This window comes from Sebastes fasciatus, chromosome 3 (assembly GCF_043250625.1).
Source record: "Sebastes fasciatus isolate fSebFas1 chromosome 3, fSebFas1.pri, whole genome shotgun sequence".
NCBI classification, from domain to species: Eukaryota; Metazoa; Chordata; class Actinopteri; order Perciformes; family Sebastidae; genus Sebastes; species Sebastes fasciatus.
In genome coordinates, this window is record NC_133797.1 from 5,176,059 (window position 1) to 5,201,732 (window position 25,674).

General features: G+C 40.0%; 2 protein-coding genes across 5 annotated transcripts; one reads left to right on the forward strand and one right to left on the reverse strand.

Annotated features, from left to right (window-relative positions):
• Positions 1-1,041: 1,041 nt before the first annotated feature.
• On the forward strand, positions 1,042-4,334 carry LOC141765145 (ladderlectin-like). 2 transcript variants are annotated; one of them, XM_074631134.1, is made up of 9 exons: positions 1,042-1,128; positions 1,210-1,320; positions 1,422-1,469; positions 1,774-1,845; positions 2,195-2,227; positions 2,647-2,738; positions 3,052-3,177; positions 3,315-3,414; positions 4,055-4,334. In XM_074631134.1, exons 2-9 carry the CDS (start codon positions 1,239-1,241, stop codon positions 4,123-4,125), a joined length of 624 nt encoding a protein of 207 aa, XP_074487235.1. In that variant the 5' UTR covers positions 1,042-1,128; positions 1,210-1,238; the 3' UTR covers positions 4,126-4,334. The 2 variants fall into 2 exon arrangements, with proteins under 2 accessions (XP_074487235.1, XP_074487234.1); XM_074631133.1 differs by having other exon boundaries at positions 1,064-1,128; positions 1,227-1,320.
• Positions 1,072-22,583, reverse strand: LOC141765146 (ladderlectin-like). Of its 3 annotated transcripts, none has more exons than XM_074631137.1 (9): positions 22,254-22,344; positions 22,062-22,155; positions 21,925-21,972; positions 20,601-20,672; positions 20,127-20,159; positions 19,630-19,721; positions 19,191-19,316; positions 18,908-19,037; positions 1,072-1,144 (listed from the first exon to the last, which is right to left on the reverse strand). In XM_074631137.1, the coding sequence occupies exons 2-9, from the start codon at positions 22,141-22,143 to the stop codon at positions 1,134-1,136; spliced, it is 594 nt and encodes a 197-aa protein (XP_074487238.1). In that variant the 5' UTR covers positions 22,144-22,155; positions 22,254-22,344; the 3' UTR covers positions 1,072-1,133. The 3 variants fall into 3 exon arrangements, with proteins under 3 accessions (XP_074487238.1, XP_074487237.1, XP_074487236.1); XM_074631136.1 differs by lacking the exon at positions 1,072-1,144 and adding an exon at positions 17,987-18,273 and having other exon boundaries at positions 18,938-19,037; positions 22,062-22,172; positions 22,254-22,583; XM_074631135.1 differs by lacking the exon at positions 1,072-1,144 and adding an exon at positions 17,987-18,273 and having other exon boundaries at positions 18,938-19,037; positions 22,254-22,582.
• Between the last annotated feature and the right edge of the window lie 3,091 nt (positions 22,584-25,674).

A 25,674-nucleotide genomic window follows, 5' to 3' on the forward strand; every position in this document is an offset into this window, starting at 1 on the left:
TCGTCTGCTGACAGCACAGAGCTGAAGTGCTGGTGGTGCGTTCAAGCTCTAATCACTAAAAATGAGTATTGGACGATGGTAACTTCTAACGCTGTCATGATGCGTTCAAATGTGATCTTGTAAAATGTAGTTTTTGGCGAGAAATTTGAATAAATCCAGTTGTTTGAAGGAGATGTTTTCACTGCAATATAAAATATGTCCTCTTCAACTTCCTAACACTAGCTCTAAGAAGCTTATAATATATAATTAAATTCTATTTCCTAATTGTGTGTTTTTATGCAAATAACCACACTAGATGACAATAACAAAGTAAAAGGATAATATTTAGAATTTTTGACAGTTGGAATGTAGCACAACATGGAAGTGAAAGCAGCGCTCTGTTTATTTAAATGTGAAATTGCGATAAAAATATGTTGTCTCTAAAATCTATGAATGATTGTGATAAATAATCGTGATTTCAATATTGATCAGAATAATCGTGATTATCATTTTGGCCATAATCGTGCAGCCCTAATGTCCGGTCACATTCTTCAAACAAACAGGGGTCAGCAATTCCCCTCTACTACTGGCTCCATACAATCTAAATTCACAGTCATAGGTTATTAAAATAAAGCCGACTACTTACTAACAGCAGGGTAAGAATACAAACACAATACATAGACCTCTTTGACATAATGTCAACACTTAATCTCTTCACATTCTGTTGATAATGTTAGTTCATTTTTTGAATGTATTAAACTAAAATGATGTCCATATCTTACACATTGAACCTTAAATGTTGAATAGCGCATCACAACTGTTCATATGTCCTTTAATAGTGCAGAACACACAGCTGACGCACAGACCTCACTGAATATCCAGTCAAGTTCCAGTTCCTTTAAACCATTAACCTGATCTGAGATCACAACAACAGAGAGAGTTTGTGCTGCAACTGTTTACATGCTGTCAGGAAAAAGATCAGAGTTCAGGTTCATATCTTTATTTGCAATCATCTTCCTGCAAATATCGGCACGTTCTGCCGACTAGTGGTTCAAGTGTGTTTATAAAGAGCAGGGAGACCTCCTCATCATCATTGCATCCATCACTGAGCTGATACCTGAACAACATCACCTTACATTTACCTGACAAGTAAGTTAGACACCTGCTGTATTTCTTTTCATTCAGTGGAGTTCATGGTTCTGCTCTCCCTCTTTATATTTTTAACAGCAGATTTCTCTTCTCCACAGTTGATCATCACCATGAAGACGGTCCTGGTCCTCTCAATTCTCCTCTGTGCTGCATTTGCAGCTCCGGCTGAAGACAAAGAGAAGCATGCTCCAGGTCAGTATTGAAGGTCTTTGCTTTAATACACACACACACACACACACAGACAGTCAGACCTACATCTATCTAACACCAACATTAATGTGATTCATCCACAGAAGCAGCAGCAGCAGAGGCCCTGAAGGAACAGTCGGTTGCTGCACCTGGTTAGTGTCTTCTTTCTCATGCAGCTTTTTTTCGGTTTGGTTTCATGTTTTATTTAGCCTGCGATGTGACAGCTATTTGAGAAAAATTAACTAAACAAATGATCAAAATAGCTCAACTAAGTCAACTAATATCCAAAGCTAGGATAAACAAGTTCCACCAGTAGGCTCCGATTTCAAGTTTTGAGTTTTTCTGACTTGTCAATCTGTTTGTTGTTGAAAGGGAAGAATAATTCAAGATAGATATACTGTGATGTCAAATACTCTCAACAAAAATCGAGGTCTGATGAAGCTGTTGATGTTTCAGAGATGGAAGACAAGATGATGACGAAAGAAGAAGCATCTGTGCCAGAAGATTCTGTCCCTGTTCCCAGAAACGGTAATCAGGAAGGACACACACACACACACACACACACACACGCGCCACCCTATAGGCTGCGGCTGCTCATAGTCAACTAAGCCATGAAATACATATTTCAGTTATCACAGTTATACTTTATCAAGTACTCCCTAACTGTCCCACATATTGTTGTACTATAGAAAAAAGTTCAATTAGATTAAAGACATTTAAACAACAATATGCACACAATACATGTACAATATTTTTTATTTATTTTTATACCACATCTCTGTCTCTCTCTCTATACATATATACTGTATATATATATTGTATATTTTACACAATAGTACTAATCAATAGTGTTGACTGTTTCTCTGTGTTTGTGCAGCACTTCAGTCTGAGGAGGCAGCAGCACCTGAATGTAAGATCCACTTCACTGTTTTAATCTTTCCTTTATGCTCCTTCATGACTGAGGTCGTCATGGCAACAACAATGACACCACTGAAAGAGAAAATACAAATAAAAGTCAAACACCTCTCTCCAAATATCACAAATGTCACGTAGAACGTCAAATGTGTTAAGTATTTAAGCATGACGTGCTTTAAAGGACCAGAGCAGTATTTTTGCATGTGTTATTATATTAACTACTTACAACATGTCTATTATACTCCACTACTAACTAATCTCCAAAATACATCAGATACATACAGACAGATGTTGGTGTCATTAGAACAGCAGTTTCTTCTGTAGGAGGTTGTAAAAAGTGAGATTAGAAAGGAGCTCTTATCGTTGTATTTCAGTCAGTCAAACTGCTCTGTTCTCTCTTCTGTCTGTCTGCAGCTCGTTATAACTTCTGTCCACAAGGCTGGTTCAGCCACGGCTCTCGCTGCTTCCTCTTCGTCAATACTGCCATGAACTGGTACAGTGCTGAGGTACTGCTGCTGTAATATAATAATATATAATATAATAACTTCTATATTGGTATTGTGAGCAGCTTAATAACTCGTATAGCTTTTCCTGTCATCTGATAGACTTTGTTATAGACTACTTTAGAAGTTAACCATCAAACGATGAATGTTCCACTGGATGGTGACGGTAGGTCAGTCAGTCTGTCATCATCAGTCCATGAAAAGATGAGCAGCTCACATTGAAGCTAAAGACAATTCCATTTGGAAAAGAAAATTAAGAAAAACTATTTAGTTGTATAGCCCTAAAAGATCCCGATGTGCTTCCTCTGTCTGACAGGAGTACTGCAACGGCCTGGGTGCCCACCTGGCTTCTGCGACCAACAGCAGAGAGTACAGCTTCCTCCAGCAGATCACACGGACAACCGGTCAGACCACCGCGTGGCTCGGAGGCTTCTATCTGCAGGTCTGGATTTAGGAAGAAATACCACTATGTCCAGATCAAGATCAGGACCTGGTCCAAAATGGACCAAGATGAATACAAGAGCAAATGAAGAGACTATAAGACAACACTTCCTTACACTCATGCTCTCTTTCTCTTAGAATCGGTGGATGTGGATCGACAGTGAGGGTTTCTATTACACCAACTGGTACTCCCAAGTGTCCGCCAACGGCTGCCCCTGCGTCTACTTACGCACCAGCAGTAAGTCCACCTGTTTGCCTTGTCACACTAGTTACATGAGTTAAACTTCTCACTACTTTTACCTGTTTTCAATTATTGTTTTCTCACACGTGAAGCAAACGTAGCCTTAGCTAATGTGTTAGTTCAGATCAAGTTTACTACGTGGCTATCTGTGAAGGTGCTGCCTGGCTTTTCTTTTTTTTGCTGAAGAGGGCAACATCAGACACATTTATCATTTTTTGGAATATTTTTTCCATCCCAGTTATAATCAGTTTAAGTTAAGTTAAGTTTCACTCACACTTAACCATGAGTGCCACACGCTCTCCATCTCTTTTCAGTCCAAATAAGATTTACGTATATAAATACAGTTGTAAGAGGTGTGAATGTTCTACCTGGATTTCTGTCTTGGTCTCAGAGAGTGGATATCTGTAATTATATGTCTTGATAGGGAACAATGCCCAGATCAGAGTTAAAGTGACATTAGAGTATACAAGTCTTACATCTTTCACCCTTTTCTTGGTCTAAGTGCTAATTTATTCAGTGGAAAAAAGGCAATTCAGTGATATTACAGTGAACATTATTGTGTGTAATTTGTTAGATTAAAAATGGATTTATTGTTAATGTTGTTATTTTTTCTCTCTTTTTTTAAATCAAATTTCAGATGGTTGGGGCAACCAGAGGTGTGCCACTTCTTATCGCTTCATCTGCTCCAAGAACCATTTCAGCTGTTAATATACGGACAAAACATCTGGGGCCTTGGGACAGATCAGCCGGTGTTATTTTTTTCTGTTTGAAGCCGACTCATGAACTTTGTTGTGTGTCTTACTGAATTATAGATTTCCATCGTATATTCTTCAAAACATTAAATGATGAAATGTTAAGTAAGTTTTTGATTGTGGCGGTAGACTTGTTTTACATAATAAAGACTTGTAAGAACAGGACAATGTGTGATCTTCCTTTAAGAGCTTGGTTGAAAGTGGTTGTTGAAGTCCAGCTGTAGTCTGAAGACTGACAGTCATTCATCAGGTTTGTATCAAAGCCGTTCAAATAATGACACACGTCTCAGAACTAATGCTTTAATCCCTGGTCGTGGTGTTATAAGAGGTATGATAAATCAAAGGAAACACAGACAAAGAGGACTCTGGGTTTTATTTCAAGACCAGGTCAAGAGTGTGGTGTTATATCACTAAACTGCCTCCACATTGTCCGATTCATTTGTTAAGATCATTGCTGTGATTGCTCATAGCAAACAAAGGAAAATCCCCACACATAAAATTCACGTCTGCAACACCTTTTAATTATTTTATCAAGACACTTCTCATGGTATACTTCTACATACACACATATGTATATGTGTCGATAAAAGAAGTGAATCAAGGAATCTTCTTTTATTTTCTGTTGGTGTTTTTATGTGAATGTGGATCTTTCAGATCAATTAGAGGAGTTCCTCTGGTTTGCATGTTCCACATTTTATTGTGTGAGTGTGTCGCGCAGTGTAGGACTACTCACACTGGTCTGGTCTTGGACTTGACTCGGTCTGGTCTTGAATTGGTCTCAACTCCTTTTTAAGGTTTATTGTTGTCATATTAGTAGTAGTAGTAGTAGTCAGTTGTCAGGCTATTTGGGTAGCTGGCTTTGCCACAGTTAATTTTTTCGTTATGCTTCACGCGTACACGGGGGTATTGCATGCACACTAACCATCTTTTCTAACTCGGTGCGAGAATCTCAAAACTCCTGCATCACACACACTTTGTTGTGACTGAACACGTGTTCAGACAAGACAAAGAGACCATGTGGCTGATGAACCGGTGGCCATCTTTGTTATTTTACATTGTCAGCCATATTGTTTTGTAGGCCATTCGGCCTCAGTCGCCATCTGGAAGCAAGAACACCATTTTGTCTTTGTCTCTCACACACACACCACACGCACACACACACACACACACACACACACACACACGTTGTGTCACTTTAGAGGACATAACATTGCTTCATGGGGACGTATATTTTGTCCCCAAAAGGAAAGCTAGTCCCCACAATGCAACTGTGTAAACAGATTTATGTCCCCACAACATGAGTAACACATGCCCACACACACTCTTTTTGGTTTGTTTTTCTTTAGTTAATTAGTTAGATTAATATTGTGTTTTAACCACTATTATCTTTGAAATAAATGCTTGTGGAATATAAATGCTGGTCTGTTTAATGCTGCATAATTGATAGTTTAGTATACTTTATGAAACTGTTCCTATGGGACAACATTAACTGGCTATTATTATTTTCCCTTTGTTAAGGCGGGTGGTTCCCCATGAGTTCACTTCATATAAATGAAGTCATATTATTTGTTCTGCCTCCACATTTTTTGTGTTGCATTGGAGCCACCTAGTGGTGTTGAAATGTATTGCACTTGTGTTGATGTATTTTAACCCTCCTCTCTTGGTGTAGTCTGTTCCTTTTGTTTCTGACTCTACTGAGAGGACATGCTGCACTTTCTTCCTACTTTTCACCTCTGGTAGCCTTAGAGGGTCAAAGTCTGGAAGTATTTCTGCATGTAAAGGTCTACTTTGATATATTCATGGAGTATTTTATGTTTTGATGTGACATTCATGTTGTAATAATAGATGCTAAATGTAGTAACATTTCACCACAATGTTAAAATCAGCTCAGATGCTAACTAGGCCTGCAGGCCTCATGATAATTGCTCCTCTTTTGTCTTATGTGATGGTTATATGTTAAATTTGAGTTGTGTATTCATGCATATGTATATGGGCAGTTTTTTATGCCATATTTTGTATGTTTCCACAGTTTTAAAGTGAAGGAAAAGTTCTAACTAAAGGCCCTGTAGGAGCCAAATATTAGAAAAGGATAAGTTAAATTCCTTATTATAAGATGAACAGCATGTTGATAGAGTAGTGGTTGGTATTTGTGCCCCATGTGGCCAACCATGGCATTAAATTGTTAATAAATTGGCACCAGTTGATGGCGTCATAGTGATTAGTACCAGCTGTGCACAGCGCAGGCTGCTTCAGGACGCCAAGAGACCAAATAGTTTTTCAATGGGCTTTAAAACAGTAACTTGTTCATTTCACAAAGATAAAGTTTAAGTTGATCTTTTTCTTTACTTTGGGTTGCCGCGGCATATCCTGTTTTGGTTATTTTGTGTAGTTTATCGCACACACACACGTGCACACACACACATACAGTAGGTTGCACGTTGACATCCATGCATCCATAGACAGAAAGCTACTGACTGGATATCTAACCGTGAGTAACAAAATGAATGAGCGTAACTTTATTTAATACAAGCCTTGTTGTTGACACGTTGCTTGGTGATAGAATTATGGTTTAATAGGAAAGCGAGAAGGAAGCCATCATAGGCCCGACACTCTACTCCGGTTTCCTGGGTCTTTATTTCAAGGATCTAATGTTAACTATCGGCTAAGCTAACCTGAACAAAGCAAGAGCAGAATATTATTCAATACAATTAAGTTAAGATAAGATAAGATAAGATTAACCTTAATTAATCCCCAGAGGGAAATTCAGGTGTCAAAGCAGCAACAGCAGCAAACAGAGTGAAACACAGGAGAGGTACAGGTATACAAAAATTATAAAAACAATAATAGAGATATAAAAGATACAGACTGAATGGTTGAACATAGTGTGTGCAGTCTGTCAATAAATAAATGTAGTATGTACAATAAATAAATGTAATATGTACATATGTGCAGTCTACGTATAAAGTGGTATATAGGATTTATAGTGTGAAGTAAGTGTAAAGTGCGCCAGTGGTTAGAGTCCAAGATGGTTGCAGATAGTGTGTGTTTAAAGTTCTTAAAGGTCACATGTTATACTCCATTTAAACTAGTTATTATAGGTCTCAGACACCTCCAAACCATGTCTCTGAAGTTTTTTTTTCAAAAAAACAATCAGATCATGCATTCCAGCATGTCTCTATAACCTCTGTTTCAGCCCATTTCCAAAAGTGCTGATTTCTGTGTCTGTAGCCTCTGTCTCCTCCCACTCTGCTCTGATTGGTCAGCATTTTCTGTCAATCAAACGTCCTCAACAACAGCGTCACCATCCCCCTCCCTCCCGGAGAAGCTCTCTCTCTCTCTCTCTCTCTCTCTAGAGAGAGAGAGAGAGAGAGAGAAGAGTGGAGAGAGAGGAGCTAGAATAGAGTTTATAAACCACTTTAAAGTTTATAAACCAGAAACTTCACCCAGCGCACGTTACCGGAGGAATCTGATCAGAAATCGGCGACACATGATGAACATCTGCGGTCCAGATTCCAGGTTTTCCTGACGGTTTCTCTCAGGTAAATAATACTATTTATAGCTCTGTTGGTTAGCTCAGTGTTTACCTCATGCATCAACTCTGTAAACCGTAAACATACACTCTGTTTTACGTCTGTCTTTACAGATCCATCTGTGAGAAATGACCGACAGAATCATCCCAGAGGAGAGCAGACAGCTGTGGGCAGATGGCTCTGTTTACATGGAGATACAAAGCTAACCCGGTAGCATGTAGCTACATGCTAACGGGTTAGCTACATGCTACCGCTATGACACGGTGTGTAAACACAGCGACCATCAGGGTGGAAAATAGAAGATGTGAAACAGTAGTCAGTTCATTATTTCTGCTAAAAGATAAATGTATGGAAGATCAGAGTAATGGTATATTATTTACAGTAGTAGCTGTCTCTGTGTTACCATGACTACAGACCACCGGAGCTTAGCTTACCATAGTTTACCAGAGCTGAAGACTTTCTCCTGTACCATGTTAACATAACTGCAGGTGAGATGATTACAAATGCTGTGAATAATTAATATTGTCATCTGTCTTCTCAAATAAAGTTTGACTGTGAAACAGAAATGTGTTGTGTTGCTTACAAGTCACTATTTACTACCTGTAATCTGCTACATGCATGACATCAAATATATATAATATATAAATATCATCTGTTTAAACAGTGTAATTACATAAAGCCTTTGTGAAAGAACATGTTATATTTAGATGATGGGAGTACATGAAGCCTGTTCTGCTGGTTCTTGCAGACTAACTGTAGGAGCTACTTTGCTCTAGTTCGGTTGAGGAGGAGAGACAGTGACGCGCTGTGGGCCGGGGTCAGCTACTGAAGGTTCTCTCTGGTTCGACCAGGAAACCCTCACGTGACTTGCATTCTCTAATGACGTCAGAATACAAGGAAAAAAGCGAATTTTTTTTCTGCACCCATTTCCGGACAAACGGAGGAGGAGAAAAAGAGAGAGGATGGTCTTTTATGATACTATGGTGGCCTGTAGACACACTGGGGACAGATATTGATGTTTAAAAGACATGGAAAAGTGCATTTTGCATAATAGGTGACCTTTAAAGTCCTCATAGTTCTCATATGGGGGTCAGCCTTGGTTGTGGAGCCTGATGGCTACCAGCATGAAGGACTGACCCAGGCGCTTTGTGTTGTGCCGAGGGGGGATGAGTCTGTGGCTGAAGGTGCTCCTCATCTTGACTAGCTCATCATGGAGGGGGTGGAAGCGGTTCTCCAGGATAGCGTCCAGCTTCCTCCTCATCCTCCCCTCTGCCACCACCTCCAGATCGTCCAGTTCAGATCCAACCACAGAGCTAGACTTCCTCACCAGCCTGTTCAGTTTGTTGGCATCCCTTGTGTTGGTGTTACCCCCCGCCCCCCAACATGCCACGGCAAAGAAGAGGACACTGGCTACTACAGACTGGTAAAACATCTGCAGCAGCCTATTGCACACGTTGAAGGACCTGAGCCTCCTCAGGAAGAACAGTTTGCTCTGTCCCTTCCTGTAGAGGGCCTCGGTGTTGTCGGTCCAGTCCAGTTTATTGTTCATGTGTACTCCCAGGAACTTGTAGATGTCCACCACCTCCATAAGTCTGATATTTGCACATTTTGTTGTCGTACAAACATTTCTGTAGAGGGTTCAGATGTTCTCTAAAAACCATGGTTGCAAAATCAATTAAAGGCAAACAGCCTAACTGTGTATATTTTGCTTTCTAAACATGTTCTATCATTAAAAAAACTAATGTGAGAGGGTTGAGCAGTGTCGGCACAGACTCTCCGAATGCTGTTTAAAAAAAACTGTGTGCACAGATTGTTAAACTGAGCGCACTGTGTAGTGGAAATGTTGAAGTACTGTATGGGATTCACAATAAAGCCATGTTTTTGAGTAATGTAATGCAGCATTTCACTTTCATGCCGTCACAGACTAATAAAAATAGTGAAATACTATAATATTCCATGACCTGCATAAAGACTGAAAAGAAGTGAGTTAAAGGGACTGTTTGTAAGTATCAGAAATTGGTTGTAAGAGCGAAACCTGTGGCTGTTAAATTAACGAAAGTCAGTGTCCTGTTGCTCGCGCTCGCCCGTGTGCACGCGCTACGTGAATGTGACCGAGCATCCGTCAAAACAGTGAGGCGATACACGTCAGCTAAAACCACAATATCACTCTATATTTCACCTGCTTGGCAGTAATGTTAGCTGACCAGACGAAGGTTTCTCCATGAATCACTGCTGATCCTAGTGTTGGCTTTTCCTGCCTCAGCCTCCTGACTGCGGCCAGGGAAGGATCAGGGAAGACATCAGTACCCGGTCGGAGACGATAACGTAACTAGTTGCGGAGCACCGCCACTTCACAAGACAGGGGAAACCTCTGATGGTCTGGAGGAGCTGCAGCAGTTATTTCTGCACAAATGTCCACTGTACATTCTCTAGATATTCTCAGAGCTACTAACTCTTCTGCAGTGTGTAGTGTGCGCGCATGAACGTGAGAGGTGGAGCGAGCTGAGTGAAGGCAGGTAGAGGAGCAGAGACCCAGCCCTGGAGACCAAAGCTACGGTCTCCCCCGCGTCGTCCGACCCAGGCGAACACTGTTTTGCAAGACAGGCTTCACTAGATATAACTTTGCGGTTTTGGTGCTTCCGTGTAGTTTGTGTTGGAGTCTTGTCTGAACGTAGCCACACGCGAGCACGCATGGGACACCAACACGGATTGATTTATACGTGTAAGAAGTTACAAACAGTCCCTTTAAAGCATGTGAGACATTGTACAATTCTCCTTTGATTGTTAAAGCACAAATGATATCTGACCTGAACTTGTTGACATGTAAATGATGCATTAACAATCCGTGTCTAACGTATAGGCTACTCAGCTCTGATTGGCTGAAACAAGGATATGAGGTACAATAATCTGTTTTACTGAAACTTTCATTCTGAAGGTTAGAAGTCCATATTGGAAGTCTTAAGTCGAAGTTATACTTTCCGCGAGTATGTGAGGGTCTGCTAGGGTCCGTGTGATGTAAATTTCGTCATCAGAGGTATGTGTAGGCTCCACAGACATCCGCATGCCATCAATTTGTTGTGACCGCACTGACAGGTCCGGACTTGGGCTTGGGATGCACTAAAACAAAAATTGGCAAACGCTCCAGAGCCGGCGAAAACAGCATAGTTGTGCAGTGATTGTGCTCCGGCATGGCCAGTGGGCTCCATAGCACTCCCCAAATGCACACCAGGTTGGAAAAAAGTTCCTTCGATGTTCATGATATTTGGTGGGATCATTGCACTCATGTTCAAAAGTATATCCAATCTTTTTCAAAGTGTTTCACCAGACAGAAAGTCAGCCATATTAGCATTTGTATGATAATTTTCATTTTACGAACACATGTTTGAGGACTTTAGGATGCATAAAAACTCATGCACTCAAACTTTGCAAACTTTTTTGAACTCGCCCCAGAGGGTTTATCGGATTCATTTCAAATTTGGTGGTATAACCCTCCAGCTAATCTAACGCTAAATTGCGAAGGAATATTCAATACCTTCAACGCCGATGTCATAGATCATGTGACAATATGCCATTTTAGGCACTTTACAGGTATGGAACGTTTCAAAACTCCTCCTAGAGGATTCAACAGATCGATCTCAAAATTTGTCTACAGTATCTCAAGACCTTTGCAATGGTAAATTGCGAAGCTTTTGGGGTTTTTGTGGAACAGCGTTGCCGTGGCGAGGCGGGCAATTTGCATGTTTTGCCATGACACAGGAAGCAGTTGTAACTAGACTTAACATTGTCCAATATGCCCCAAATTGTATATGCTGGACAAAAGTCCAGGCTTGAAGACATCTACAAGCCCATATTGAGTTATGGTCATAGCGCCACCTACTGACAACAGGAAGTCAGCCTTTTGTGACATCCGATTTACATGAGATTTACATGGTGTGATCTACACGATATACAGCAACATAGCGTATCATTTGTGTGTGTGTGTTCTCTAGTGTCACATAGTGGACACAGGAAGTTGTTCAAAATTTTAAATACATAATTTCCAGCGCCATCCACTCCAAGCAAAAAATACCATCTAAGTCGTGTATGGCGTGTCAGACGATCACGGAAATGCACAGCCGCGTTGACCAGCGTCCCGCCAGTTCCCTTGACATGCACAAGGGGCGAGGGCCCGTTCATTGCTGCTTGCAGCTTTAATTTTGTTTTTCTTTTCTGTCCAAGTAATGATCTGGGGTCTCATTTATAACCGTTGCATACGCACAAAACGGGGCCTGAAATGTGCGTACGCCACTTCCCACGCAACAGTTGTGATCTATAAAAACAAACTTAACGGGAGAATGTGCGCAGCTGTACGGAAACTTTGACCCATGCGTACGCACTGTTGGGACCCACCATTACTGGTGGCAAAGACAATGAACTACTCTTCTCAGGATCCTTGAGTCATGCACCCATTGAGTATCTCCACCCATGGACTCAGCTCAGTAACCATTGGCTGATGACTCATTCACACATAGTTGTGAAATTCACCCAGGACAAAACCAAAGGACAATCATTTGTTCTTTCTCTTTCTTCACCTTCTTCTCACCTCTGCTGACCTGCGGAAGGTGAGCTGCTGCTCTTCTCTCCAGACCAGAAGCTGTAGAAGCAGCTCTGCTCTGATCTATGGCCTGTTAGGAAACAGACATTGAAGCACAAAGAACTTCTAAGCAGAAGACGCGAGAGCCTGCCTTTTGACCAGCTAACTTCAAGCAATAAGAGCAAGGAAGTTAGCACCAAGCTACCAAGCTGCAGAAACAGGACTGGACCAGTTTCCCACCAAACTGCAGAACTAGATCTCACACAGCAAAGACAACATCTTTGACTTGCAACCACGACTTCAACACATGGAGTTACAACCCTTTCTTCCATGGATTGGTAACGTACTGGGCTTACCTTAGCACTAGCAATTGTACATGGCTGAGCAAGAGTGTTCAACTTTGATTTCTGGAATGTACCTGTATTGATATGTTTAATGTTATTCATTGAGTTTGACTGTTGTGATATTATTTGTAGTTAAGATATTTGGGTAGCTGGCTTCACCACATCTGATGTGTTTAGTTTATGCTTCACATAGACAAGGTATTGCATGCAAACTAACCAACTGCATTATCTGACACACATTAAGATCACATACATAAACTGTGAATTAGTGTTAAACATAAACATACACATTCAGATGATCTCAACCCCCACATCAACCCCCCCTCTTTGTCCTTCCTGAGCACATGTGTTCCGAAGCCATGTGGTAACATGTTGGCGGCCATCTTTGATCCAGACATCTTTGTAGTTTTACAGTGCTCGCCATTTGTCTGTAGGCAAATGCAGACATCTTGAGACAAGTAGCCAGCCATCTTGTGTCTCTCTCTCTCTCTCTCTCTCTCTCTCTCTCTCTCTCTCTCTCTCTCTCTCTCTCTCTCTCTCTCTCTCTCTCTCGCTTTCTCGCTCTCTCTCTCACACACACACACACACACACACACACACACACACACACAAGTTCACACACTGTGTTTGGTTTGTTTAGTTTGGTTAGATTAATATTGTGTTTAACACCTTTATTATCTTGTAAATAAATGTTTGTGGAATATACATGCTGGTCTGTTTAATGTTGTACAAGAGTGAATAATGCCAACCTCTGCTATGTCAAGAACTCCAATATCCTTCAACCTTTACTATCTATTTTGCTTATAGTTATTAATTTAATTATTAATCAAAGGTCCAAATTGATAGTTTAGTATATTTAATGAGACTATATTTACGTTTTGGTTATTGTTCCCTGATTCCAGGGTGGTGCCCCATTTATTAATGTTTATTGATAATTTTATTAATACTAATAATTCTATTGATATTATGAATTAATTTGCTAATAACCAAACCTGTTCCTACCAAATCCTCTCACATATTTAACTTCACTTCAATTATATCCACTTTATCATAAACATTTAAACCAGCAGTGTTATTTGTGCGAGTGAGCCATAATTATTCCATAAGCACCTTACAAATGTAAAATATATTAGCCAACTCAAATCTCAAATCAAATTCCTCTCAATATCTCATCAGCGCTGTCTGACCATCACGTTCCTCCGGAGCTCAGAGGAGAGGGCCGGACTACCGACACTTGCAGTCAGCTGTGGAGCAGCTGTTGATATCATCATCATCATCATCATCATCATGGGTTGTAGAAATCCAAGATTATATCAAATAGCATTAAAGAATGGCAGAACAGAGCGCCAATAGTTTTAATAAGTGTGCATATATCTCCAAGTACGATATTAGTTTTCTTAAAGTTGTCCTGTAAAATCGACTTATTCATGTATGTATGGTTTATTAGATAGGGACAGATACAGTATACATAGAATCAATGAAAACAGCTATCTGATGCAACTATGTCTCCAACAGTGCGCCACACAAACTCAGCTTCCTCCAGTCACCTCCACCCGGCACATCTTCGACAGTATGGATTGTGTATATTAGCAAAGTGAGGAAGTAAAGCCAGTGACAGCTCTTGCACAATCGTTACACTCTATATCCTCATTATCATTATCAGTCCTAATCATAATGCAGGACAAGTTTGCCATTAAAACTTAAATAAATAAATTGTATTCACCTATCAAACTTCCTTTTTCAAATGGTATCCAGGTGGGGGATATTACTGATTGCCTTGATCATTTTGGCAAGTTGTGAATCGATCATTCTGATTGCTGTAAACATATAAACACAGCAGTGACACTCGTAACATGCTGCATGGTGGATATACCGGCACTGTGAGGACTACGTGACGTGAATGACAGAATGAGAAGGGAACGAGTGTTCAGAGACCTCCTCACCTACAAGCACCTCGATCTCTGTGTCAGAAAAATTGATTTTCTTGGTCTTCCTCTCGGTAGTTGCCGTGATTCACCGTAAAGATAAGATAAGATAAGATATTCTTTTATTAGTCCCGCAGTGGGGAAATTTGCAGTGTACAGCAGCAAAGGGGATAGTGCAAAAAAACAAGATGCATCAGCTAACACAGTAAAAAAAGAGCTAAACAAAGTGTAACAAAATATGAACTATTTAAATAGAAGGAAGTATAAAAATAGGAGCAGTATATACAGTATTGACAATAAACAGACTATTAACAAAATTGCACAAGTGGAAAAATTATATTGCACAGTGAGAATGAAATTAAATTCTACCTAAAAAATATTGCACAGTATGAATTACACCTGAGTAGTTATGATATTGCACAGTCAGTATACAGTATAGTGCAGTTATTGTCAGTTTTTGGTGTGTAAGTGTGTAAGATCCACTGATCAACAGGCTCATTTACACGCAGAAACATTCATGAGGTGCTTTGCATCGACCATTTATGGCTGAATGTGGGGGTGTAGAGGGCGGGATATGAGGCGGATCCATGTGCGCACATTTCCAGGTGGACTGTGATCTATAAAGGGAACATTGCCTGCAGGTGTTTTTACACACAGGTTTATAAGTCCAATTTTTTTTTGGTGCACGCCATTTTCAGCTTTTGTGCGCACGTACATTTTTATTGTGGATCCTACGCACTGTTTTAGAAATGAGACCCCAGATCTTTCTTCGCGATGCGCTTGTCCACCAAGTCAGCTCAGCTGCTCAGTCACTGCCCGGCGCAGCAGAGCAATGTCCTCTGGTTCCCGGTCAAAACTGCAGGCAGGACATACTGTAAATGTCCCATACAGTGGGTGGGCATTTGTGGTGCACCCAGCAGACAACCTCCATATGAAATGCCATATGTCAAGTCTGATTGTGAGATTTGACCACACTCCAAACCTCGCCTGCAATGCGCTCTGTCCTGTCTCCGCGAGACAGACATCCACGTAGAGAACCTTTCGGGGATGAACACAAGCCTGGCTGTACCTTTTCTTTAGGTCCAACACCATCAGTTCGATGGTCTGTTTGCCGTTAATTGATTTTGCAACCATGGTATTTAGAGAACATCTGAACCCTCTACGGATATGTTTGGCACAACAAAAAAAAATGCTAAAGTCAAACTTATGGTTCAGGACCATAAATATAAGGTGTTTCATAAATTGCAGAAATATTGGAATTATCCGTAAAATGGGTACCATGATTTAAAAGTTTCCTTAGGTTTTACTGAAGGATCAGTAGTGTAAATGAGGGGCGGCAACGACACACAGGCATGTAACGAAAGTAATAATTGTATTGAATAATATTCTGATCTTGCTTTGTTCAGGTTAGCTTAGCCGATAGCTAACATTAGATCCTTGAAATAAAGACCCAGGAAACCGGAGTAGAGTGTAGGGTCTTTAGTTAGAATCTTTCCTTCACTGTAAAACTGTGGAAACATACAAAATATGGCATTACAAACTGCCCATATACATATGCATGATTACACAACTCAAATTTAACATATAACCATCACATAAGAAAAAAGAGGAGCCATTATCATGAGGCTTGCAGGCCTAGTTAGCATCTGAGCTGATTTTAACATTGTGGTGAAATGCTACTACATTTAGCACTACAACTACAACATGAATGTAACATCAAAACATAAAAATACTCCATGAATATATCAAAGTAGACCTTTACATGCAGAAATACTTCCAGACTTTGACCCTCTAAGGCTACCAGAGGTGAAAAGTAAGAAGAAAGGGCAGCATGTCCTCTCAGCATGTCCTCTCAGTAGAGTCATAGACAAAAGGAACAGACTACACCAAGAGAGGAGGGTTAAAATACATGAACACAAATGAAATACATTTCATCACCACTAGGTGGCTCCAATGCAACACAAAAAATGTGGAGGCAGAACAAATAATATGACTTCATTTATATGAAGTGAACTCGTGGGGAACCACCCGCCTTAACAAAGGGAAAATAGTAGCCAGTTAATGTTGTCCCATAGGAACAGTCTCATAAAGTATACTAAACTATCAGTTATGCAGCATTAAACAGACCAGCATGTTTATTCCACAAGCATTTATTTCAAAGATAATAGTGGTTAAAACACAATATTAATCTAACTAATTAACTAAAGAAAAACAAACCAAAAAGAGTGTGTGTGGGCATGTGTTACTCATGTTGTGGGGACATAAATCTGTTTACACAGTCGCATTGTGGGGACTAGCTTTCCTTTTGGGGACAAAATATATGTCCCCATGAAGCAATGTAATGTCCTCTAAAGTGACAAAACGTGTGTGTGTGTGTGTGTGTGAGAGAGACAAAGACAAAATGGTGTTCTTGGTTCCAGATGGCGACTGAGGCCGCATGGCCTACAAAACAATATGGCTGACAATGTAAAATAACAAAGATGGCCACCGGTTCATCAGCCACATGGTCTCTTTGTCTTGTCTGAACACGTATTCGGTCACAACAATGTGTGTGATGCGGGAGTTTTGAGATTCTCTCTGAATGTGTATGTGTATTCACAGTTCATGTACATTGTAGTGTTTAGGATAATGCACCGAGTTAGAAAAGATGGTTAGTGTGCATGCAATACCCCCGTGTTCGTGTGAAGCATAACGAAAAAATCAACTGTGGCAAAGCCAGCTACCCAAATAGCCTGACAACTGACTACTACTACTACTAATATGACAACAATAAAACTCAGTGAATAGCATTAAATCAAATCAATACATGTACATTGACAGTAAGTCAATGTTAAGTTAAAAAGAAGGAGTTGAGACAAAGTCAAGACAAGATTGAGTCAAAACCAAGACCAGACCAGTGCGAGTAGTCCTACACTGCACTTGTGATAAAAGGTGGAACATGCAAACCAGAGGAACTCCTCTAATTGATCTGAAAGATCCACATTCACATAAAAACACCAACAGAAAATAAAAGAAGATTCCTTGATTCACTTCTTTCATCGACACATATACATATGTGTGTATGTAGAAGTATACCATGAGAAGTGTCTTGATAAAATAATTAAAAGGCGTTGCAGACGTGAATTTTTTATGTGTGGGGATTCTCCTTTGTTTTCTATGAGCAATCACAGTCATGATCTTAACAATTGAATCGGACAATGTGGAGGCAGTTTAGTGATATAACACCACAGTCTTGACCTGGTCTTGAAATAAAACCCAGAGTCCTCTTTGTCTGTGTTTTCTTATATTTATCATACCTCTTATAACACCAAGACCAGGGATTAAAGCATTAGTTCTGAGACGTGTGTCATTATTTGAACGGCTTTGATACAAACCTGATGAATGACTACAGCTGGACTTCAACAAGCACTTTTCAACCAAGCTCTTAAAGGAAGATCACACATTGTCCCGTTCTTACAAGTCTTTATTATGTAAAACAAGTCTACTGCCACAATCACAAACACTTTAACACAAAAGTTACTTCATCATTTAACGTTTTGAAGAATACACGATGGAAATCTATAATTCAGTAAGACACACAACAAAGTTCATGAGTCGGCTTCAAACAGAAAAAAATACACCGGCCGATCTGTCCCAAGGCCCCAGATGTTTAGTCCGTATATTAACAGCTGAAAGGGTTCTTGGAGCAGATGAAGCGATAAGAAGAGCTACATTGGGTGTTGCCCCAACCATCTGAAATTTGATTTAAAAAAAGACAAAAAATAACAACATTAACAATAAATCCATTTTGAATCTAACAAATTATACACCATAATGTTCACTGTAATATCACTGAATTGCCTTTTTCCACAGAAAATTTAATAAATTAGCACTCAGACCAAAAAAAAAAGGGTGAAAGAGGAAGATTTGTATACTCTAATGTCACTTTAACTCTGATCTGGGCATTGTTCCCTATCAAGACATATAAATACAGATATCCACTCTCTGAGACCAAGACAGAAATCCAGGTAGAACATTCACACCTCTTACAACTGTATTTATATACGTAAATCTTATTTGGACTGAAAGGAGATGGAGAGCGTGTGGCACTCATGGTTAAGTGTGAGTGAAACTTAACTTAACTTAAACTGATTATAACTGGGATTGAAAAAATATTCCAATATCACTGTCAAATTTGACAAAAAATTATAAATGTGTCTGATGTTGCCCTCTTCAGCGAAAAAAAAAGCCAGGCAGCACCTTCACAGATAGCCACGTAGTAAATTTGATCTGAACTAACACATTAGCTAAGGCTATGTTTGCTTCACGTGTGAGAAAATAATAATTGAAAACAGGTAACCGTAGTGAGAAGTTTAACTCGTGTAGCTAGCGAGCCAAGGCAAACAGGTGGACTTACTGCTGGTGCGTAAGTGGACGCAGGGGAAGCTGCTGGAGGAGGATTGGGAGTGCCAGTTGGTGTAATAGAAACCCTCACGGTCGATCCACATCCACCGGCCCTGAGAGACAAAGAGCATGAGTGTAAGGAAGTGTTGTCTTATAGTCTCTTCATTTGCTCTCATATTCATCTTGTGTAGTTCTACACCCCATTTTGGACCAGGTCCTGAGCTTGATCTGGACTGACTGAGTGGTATTTCTTCCTAAATCCAGACCTGCAGACTGAAGCCTCCAATCCATGCGAGGGTCTGACCAGCTGTCTGTGTGATCTGCTGGAGGAAGCTGTACTCTCTGCTGTTGGTTACAGAAGCCAGGTGGGCACCCAGGCCGTTGCAGTACTCCTGTCAGACAGAGGAAGCACATCGGGATATTTTAGGGCTATACAACTAAATACTTTTTCTTAATTTTCTTTTCCAAATGGAATTGTCTTTAGCTTCGATGTGAGCTGCTCATCTTTTCATGGACTGATGGTGACAGACTGACTGACCTACCGTCACCATCCAGTGGAACATTCATCGTTTGATGGTTAACTTCTAAAGTAGTCTATAACAAAGTCTATCAGATGACAGGAAAAGCTATACGAGTTATTAAGCTGCTCACAATACCAATATAGAAGTTATTATATTATATATTATTATATTACAGCAGCAGTACCTCAGCACTGTACCAGTTCATGGCAGTATTGACGAAGAGGAAGCAGCGAGAGCTGTGGCTGAACCAGCCTTGTGGACAGAAGTTATAACGAGCTGCAGACAGACAGAAGAGAGAACAGAGCAGTTTGACTGACTGAAATACAACGATAAGAGGTCCTTTCTAAACTCACTTTTTACAGCCTCCTAAGGAAGAAACTGCTGTTCTAATGACACCAACATCTGTCTGTATTCATCTGATGTATTTTGGAGATTAGTTAGTAGTGGAGTATAATAGACATGTTGTAAGTAGTTAATAATAATAACACATGCAAAAATACTGCTCTGGTCCTTTAAAGCACGTCATGCTTAAATACTTAAGACATTTGACAATCTACGTGACAGGTAGGTGTTTGACTTTTATTTGTATTTTCTCTTTCAGTGGTGTCATTGTTGTTGCCATGACGACCTCGGTCATGAAGGAGCATAAAGGAAAGATTAAAACAGTGAAGTGGATCTTACATTCAGGTGCTGCTGCCTCCTCAGACTGAAGTGCTGCACAAACACAGAGAAACAGTCAACACAATTAGTACTATTGTGTAAAATATACAATATATATATACATATATATATATATATATTTATGTATATATACACATATACTGCATAGAGAGAGAGACAGAGATGTAGTATAAAAATAAATAAAAAATACTGGACATGTATTGTGTGCATATTGTAGTTTAAATGTCTTTAATCTAATTGAACTTTTTTTTACAGTCCAACAATATGTGGGACAGGTCGGGAGTACTTGATAAAGTATAACTGTGATAACTGAAATATGTATTTCACGGCTTAGTTGACTATGAGCAGCCACAGCGTATAGAGTGGCGTGTTTGTGTGTGTGTGTGTGTGTGTGTGTGCGTGCGTGCGTGCGTGCGTGCGTGCGTGCGTGCGTGCGTGCGTGCGTGCGTGCGTGTGTGTGTCCTTCCTGTTTACCATTTCTGGGAACAGGAACAGAATCTTCTTGCACAGACACTTCTTCTTTCTTCATCATCTTGTCCTCCATCTCTGAAACATCAACAGCTTCATTAACGTTAATTTTGCCGTTGCTTAGCAGCGGTGTTCTCACCACTTGAACACCAAGCATAATGCAAACACGACTTCCCATGCTGTAAACACAAGTTCACGAGTTTCATTTGAAGGCACCGTAAAAGTAATATATAAGCTGAGGCTGATGGGAATCTTATTCGTTTTGCAGGTCGTGCATTGCCGTCCCTTCAGCGAATGCTGCAAGCGTGACTAAAAAGTAGGCAAGTTCTGACTAGATTGACAAAGCTGTTTCCCTTGTGCCACAATTTGACATTTACCTTCAAATTGTGATGGTTTCTTTATTCTTTTAGTGTGCAAACCTCTGACTGGACAGAACCTAAAGGAAAGGGGACCAAATGTTGGTCTTGAATCTCAGCAACACCAGCTCTAATCTACAAAGGTGCTCTTTGAGCTCCTCGAGGGCTGTGCTGTTCTAGATCAACGTATCCTCATACAACGGTTCGTATATCTTATAAAAAAGTTATTTTGTTATTTTTCGTGTGTTTGTCTTCAAATTAATGTCCAGCAACACAAGCGATCAGTGCCACTGCAGTGCAGAACCTGTTTAGGTAACAAAGCTACTTGGTTAGGTTTAGGAAAAGAGATTTGGGTTAAAATGACTACAGAAGTTAATTAAGTATGGAAGTTACGAGACAAATAAGTCAACGTTGACTTCTGGTTTTACACGGTACACAAACAGTGGGCTCCTGGGTGAAAGTCTGGTGTTTTTAGATCCACCCATCCTCCCTGACCTCCTCCTTATGCAGACTTTATCACTCTTTATACTAAGTCACCTGTCCTGGGTCACGATTACGTGGATTACGTACGAATTGATTAGGTTGGTTATATACGACAGCCTGTACCAGACTAAGTTGTAGTTGTTCTGCTCTGGCCTTCAAATGTAATCGAGCAAACTGTTGAAACTGCAGTCTGTCATCATGTGCCCTTGGGTTCAAATCCTACACAACTATCTCATTCAGGGAGAATCTATCTTGAATTATTTTTCCCTTTCAACAACAAACAGATTGACAAGTCAGAAAAACTCAAAACTTGAAATGGGAGCATACTGGTGGAACTTGTTTATCCTGGCTTTGGATATTAGTTGACTTAGTTGAGCTATTCTGATCATTTGTTTAGTTAATTGTTCTCAACTAGCTGTCACATCGCAGGCTAAATAAAACATGAAACCAAACAGAAAAAAAGCTGCATGAGATTTGAAGAGGACACTAACCAGGTGCAGCAACCGACTGTTCCTTCAGGGCCTCTGCTGCTGCTGCTTCTGTGGATGAATCACATTAATGTTGGTGTTAGATAGATGTAGGTCTGACTGTCTGTGTGTGTATTAAAGCAAAGACCTTCAATACTGACCTGGAGCATGCTTCTCTTTGTCTTCAGCCGGAGCTGCAAATGCAGCACAGAGGAGAATTGAGAGGACCAGGACCGTCTTCATGGTGATGATCAACTGTGGAGAAGAGAAATCTGCTGTTAAAAATATAAAGAGGGAGAGCAGAACCATGAGCTCCACTGAATGAAAAGAAATACAGCAGGTGTCTAACTTACTTGTCAGGTAAATGTAAGGTGATGTTGTTCAGGTATCAGCTCAGTGATGGATGCAATGATGATGAGGAGGTCTCCCTGCTCTTTATATACACACTTGAACCACCGAGTCACGTTCATGCGGGGGTGTGGATGGTGGAACGTGCCGATAATTTGTCTGTGACTCAGCCCCGTATGCAGGAAGATGATTGCACATAAAGATATGAACCTGAACTCTGATCTTTTTCCTGACAGCATGTAAACAGTTGCGGCACAAACTCTCTCTGTTGGTGTGATCTCAGATCAGGTTAATGGTTTAAAGGAACTGGAACTTGACTGGATATTCAGTGAGGTCTGTGCGTCAGCTGTGTGTTCTGCACTTTTAAAGAACAATTGAACAGTTATGATGCGCTATTCAACATTTAGGGTGCAATGTGTAAGATATGGACATCCTTTTAGATTAACACATTCCAAAAATTAACCAACATTATCAACAGAATGTGAAGAGGTTAAGAGTTGACATTATGTCAAAGACGTGATGTATTGTGTTTATATTCTTACCCTGCTGTTAGTTAGTAGTTGGCTTTTTTTTTTTAAACTGATGACTGTGAATTTAGATTGTATGGAGCCAGTAGTAGAGGTGAAATGCTGACCCGTTTGATAATCACGATTATTTTGATCAATATTGAGATCACGATTATTTATCACAATCATTCATAGATTTTAGAGACAACATATTTTTATTGCAATTTCACATTTAAATAAACAGAGCGCTGCTTTCACTTCCATGTTGTGCTACATTCCAACCGTCAGAAATTCTAAATATTATCCTTTTACTTTGTTATTGTCATCTATGGTGGTTATTTGCATAAAAACACACAATTAGGAAATACATTATTGTATTTTTATTTAAATATTTGCTTTGATTTAAAAAAAATCTTGGCATTAGCAGTTTTAATTATATATTATAAGCTTCTTAGAGCTAGTGTTAGGAAGTTAAACAGGACATATTTTATATTGCAGTGAAAACATCTCCTTCAAACAACTGGATTTATTCAAGTTTCTCACCAAAAACTACATTTTACAAGATCACATTTGAACGCATCATGATAGCGTTAGAAGTTACCATCGGCCAATACTCATTTTGATTAGAGCTTGAATGCACCACCAGCACTTCAGCTTCGTGCTGTCAGCAGACGAGTCGGTCGCTGTGATCACTCTGAGCGACATCATGGGAATGAATTACAATATAATAAGTGTCTGATTAAGTTAGTTGTTCCAGATGTTTGTTTGACGTTACTGTCTGTGCCGCTGTGCGCCGATGTAAAACCATCATGTGGCAGCTGCTCATGTGACTGGCAGAAAATCAGATATATGAGACTGCTGAAAGCCAGCCGGTGATTGACGGTGCGTCTCTATTTGTTAGCTTAGGAAGCGCTTGATTTACGCGTGGCACGCATTTTAAACATCAATATCGCAGGCGATCATGTTCATTTAATTGTGAGAAGCCAAAATCGTGATCACGATTAAAATTAGATTAATTGTGCAGCCCTACCAGACATTACACATTGCACCGTTAAATAAAAGTACAGAAGTATGAGCAGAAAAAAAATGTACTTTGTAAACTAACTAAGCTATAGTAGTCATTATGCAGGAGGAATGGCCTCTGTCACATCTGAAAGATCATAGGGGAATAAAGGAAGTCTTAAATCCGTTTATCGTTCTTGTAAGTCTCTAGTGAATCAACATACTTTTCGTCACTGCCTCAATCAAGGAAGCAAGACGCCTACTGAAAAGGAAATAACACAATGTTTTATTGTCTGTTTCTCAAGAGTTTGAAGGTAGAGTCAGAATCTACACTGCTGCTGGCTCTGCAGTGATTGTGTGATCTGAACATGTCTTCCAGTAAGGACAGGGAAGGACAGGGAAGTCCAACTATTTTCTGGGGTGTGTTTATGACTCTCTGGAGAGTTCTTCTGTCTGCTGCTAAACAGTTCGCATACCATCCAGTAATATAGTGTCAATACACTCTGTGGAGCAGTGGTAGAGTATGTGCAGCTCACAGGTTGCTTTTCCTAAGTGTCCTAAAATGAATAAAGGTGCTGTTCAGCCTTTTTGTTTTGTTACCAGAGCAGTGGGGTGGATCGTCTATCTGAGGTCATCTGTGATGTGTGTTCCCAGAAACTTAAAGCTGGAAACCCTCTCCACTTCTACTCCTGTGATATTTAGAGGAGAGATGTCCTCGCGGTGTCTCCTTAATTCTAGGATGAGTTCTTTGGGTTTTTTTTATGTTCAGTGATAGATTGTTTTCCGTGCATCATCCTGCCAGTTTGCAGACTTCACCTCTCATCTCTATTTGAGATCAGTCCCACCACTGTTGTGTCATCTGTAAATGTAATGATTGTGTTTGAGGGCATGCAGTCGTATGTAGAGAGCGAATTTGATCACAAAACAGATGTCAGTGATGATGTCAGTGTGAATGCCGCTGAATGGAGAGCCCCCAAAATCTTCATGCGCTCACTCTCTGTGAGCTTGAAATGCGTCTTTAACCAGTTTGTAGTTCGTGTTTTCTCAGAGAAGATTGTGCTCACCTAGGGGGCAGATGTTTCATCCTTAAAATCGCAAAGGTTTTGGAAACAAAGGGGGAAAAGAGGAAACATATTTCATTAAATTAAATTCTTAACATTTGTTTTCATAATAAAACTAATGATTAACTGCAGTTATAGATAGATATGGTGGGATGAAAAGTAAAACACATAATATGATGTTGTTTCCTGGTTCAGATTCAGATTTATGATAGGGATTTAAAGGGTGTGGAGTGTTGGGAAAAGCAGGGCAGAGTGCCGACCTCTCTTACTGGAGGAAGAGGAGATAACAGATTATTAGTTTGGAAGAAAAGATAAAGTAAAGGATTTATTGTACTAAAGAACAGGCTTCCAATAAAACATGAATATTTTATAGCCATGATGACTGATAGGCTGCATACTGGACTCTAAAACGATCTCCAATCATCATTTCATTGAATCAATCATTGCTCTATGTGTTTTATGGCTGTAAAATATGTGTGTTATGTCTCTCTTTCAGTGCATTCTAATCCCGGGGGTTTCCTTTTTCTAAACTGAGATAAAAATGTCCTTGACCTACTGCAACTTTGTACTATGATATCATTAACTACAGTATATCTGTCTTCTCATCCGACTCCAGGCAAGACAGCAAACAAGAGGATTCCTTTAAGGAAATCCCTTTTTATTCTTGGCATGTTGCTTTTTACAGTGAATTCTGGGAATTTTTGAGGTAGATTATGACCAATTTGGGCATTAGGATGGTCAAGTCTAGAGGGGAACCTGCAAATTGTGAAATCTGATCTGAGATCTGCAAAAACTTGCAAAAACTCTGATGAGACTCGCTGCCCGACGACTTATCCGAACCTTACCTATTCGAGGTT

What these genes read in the sequence shown, in the direction of transcription:
- LOC141765145 (XM_074631134.1), top strand. Translation starts at nt 1,239, where the DNA reads ATGAAGACGGTCCTGGTCCTCTCAATTCTCCTCTGTGCTGCATTTGCA. An exon ending in GGAGGCAGCAGCACCTGAAT is followed by an intron (nt 2,228 to 2,646) that starts GTAAGATCCACT and finishes GTCTGTCTGCAG; the next exon opens with CTCGTTATAACTTCTGTCCA. An exon ending in TCGGAGGCTTCTATCTGCAG is followed by an intron (nt 3,178 to 3,314) that starts GTCTGGATTTAG and finishes TCTTTCTCTTAG; the next exon opens with AATCGGTGGATGTGGATCGA.
- LOC141765146 (XM_074631136.1), bottom strand. Translation starts at nt 22,143, where the DNA reads ATGAAGACGGTCCTGGTCCTCTCAATTCTCCTCTGTGCTGCATTTGCA. An exon ending in CAAAGAGAAGCATGCTCCAG is followed by an intron (nt 21,973 to 22,061) that starts GTCAGTATTGAA and finishes ATTCATCCACAG; the next exon opens with AAGCAGCAGCAGCAGAGGCC. An exon ending in CGTCCACTTACGCACCAGCA is followed by an intron (nt 18,274 to 18,937) that starts GTAAGTCCACCT and finishes ATCAAATTTCAG; the next exon opens with ATGGTTGGGGCAACACCCAA.